The 971-nt window shown below is 67.1% G+C and overlaps 1 protein-coding gene across 1 annotated transcript in view; it reads right to left on the bottom strand.

Annotated features, from left to right (window-relative positions):
• LOC103912889 (septin-4-like) overlaps positions 1 to 642 on the bottom strand; it is a gene marked incomplete at its 5' end in the record, with an annotated part of 9545 nt that extends 8903 nt beyond the window's left edge. Inside the window, 3 exons of the mRNA XM_009319299.1 lie at positions 1 to 98; positions 184 to 318; positions 519 to 642. The exon at positions 1 to 98 is cut by the window's left edge and continues 3 nt beyond it. Of these exons, the coding sequence (XP_009317574.1) occupies positions 1 to 98; positions 184 to 318; positions 519 to 642 (357 nt within the window). The remainder of the gene's footprint in view (positions 99 to 183; positions 319 to 518) is intronic.
• Positions 643 to 971: the final 329 nt, after the last annotated feature.

The following is a 971-nucleotide window of genomic DNA, read 5'->3' as shown; positions in this document are numbered from 1 at the left end:
CCTCGGTGGGGGTCAGGGTGTCAGCCTTGGCCAGCACAGGCCCGATGTTCACCCGCTGGTGCAGGGCTCTCATGAACTCCACGTCCAGGGGCCGGAGCCTGCGGGGGGGATCGCGGTGAGCGCTGTCCTACCAAGCCCCTTCCCAGCACCCCCCCATGCCGGCAGCGCAGGCAGGGCCCGTACCCGTGGCCAAAGGGCGAGATGAAGTAGATGCAGCAGTGGACGCGGTTGTCCTGGATGTTTTTCCGGTTGAGGCCACTTTCGTCGCGGAAATACTGCTCGAACTGCTGGTCGATGTAGTCGGCCACCGGCTTCCAGCTGCGGGGACAGGGAGGTGACCATCGGAGTCCCCTGCAGGACCCCTGGGCTTTCCCTGGATCCCCAGCTCAACACTTTTCACGGCTTTAGCATCCCACCCGGAGGAGCCGTGGGCATCCCACCCTCGGAGCCTCTGGCACCCATGGCGGCCGCCGCCCAGCCCCGGGGAGACCCCGCTACCACCTCTCCGTGGGACGCACCACTCGGTGTTGTTGACGGCGTCACCAAAGCCCGGTGTGTCCACAATGGTCAGGCGCAGCTTGACACCCTTCTCCTCGATGTCCACCACGTGCTTGGTGATCTCCACCGTCTGCGTGATGCGCTCTGCAGCGGCAGGAAACACGGAGACGGCGGGGGACGCCCCGGGCGAGGGACAATGGGGGTGACACGGGGAGACGCCGCAGCCCCCGGGCGTCACCCTCCACCCTGGGGGGCTGGGGTGGCTTTGCAGGATCAGCTCCCACAAGCACCGGGGTCCAGCACCAAGATGGGATGCTCCATGCCACAGCCTCCCACCATGCCAGCATGGATGTGCACCCCTCCCTCGGTGGCTGTGCCACCGCCACCCCGTGACAGCCCAGCTCCAGCAGCAAGGGGGTCTGCTGGGGCCAGGCATCGCTGCCGGAGCATTTGCGGCTCCCTCTACCCCCACC

The sequence above is a fragment of the Pygoscelis adeliae genome, unplaced genomic scaffold (genome assembly GCF_000699105.1).
Source record: "Pygoscelis adeliae isolate BGI_AS28 unplaced genomic scaffold, ASM69910v1 Scaffold282, whole genome shotgun sequence".
In the NCBI taxonomy this organism is placed as follows: domain Eukaryota; kingdom Metazoa; phylum Chordata; class Aves; order Sphenisciformes; family Spheniscidae; genus Pygoscelis; species Pygoscelis adeliae.
This window is presented reverse-complemented; position numbering and strand designations above follow the sequence as displayed.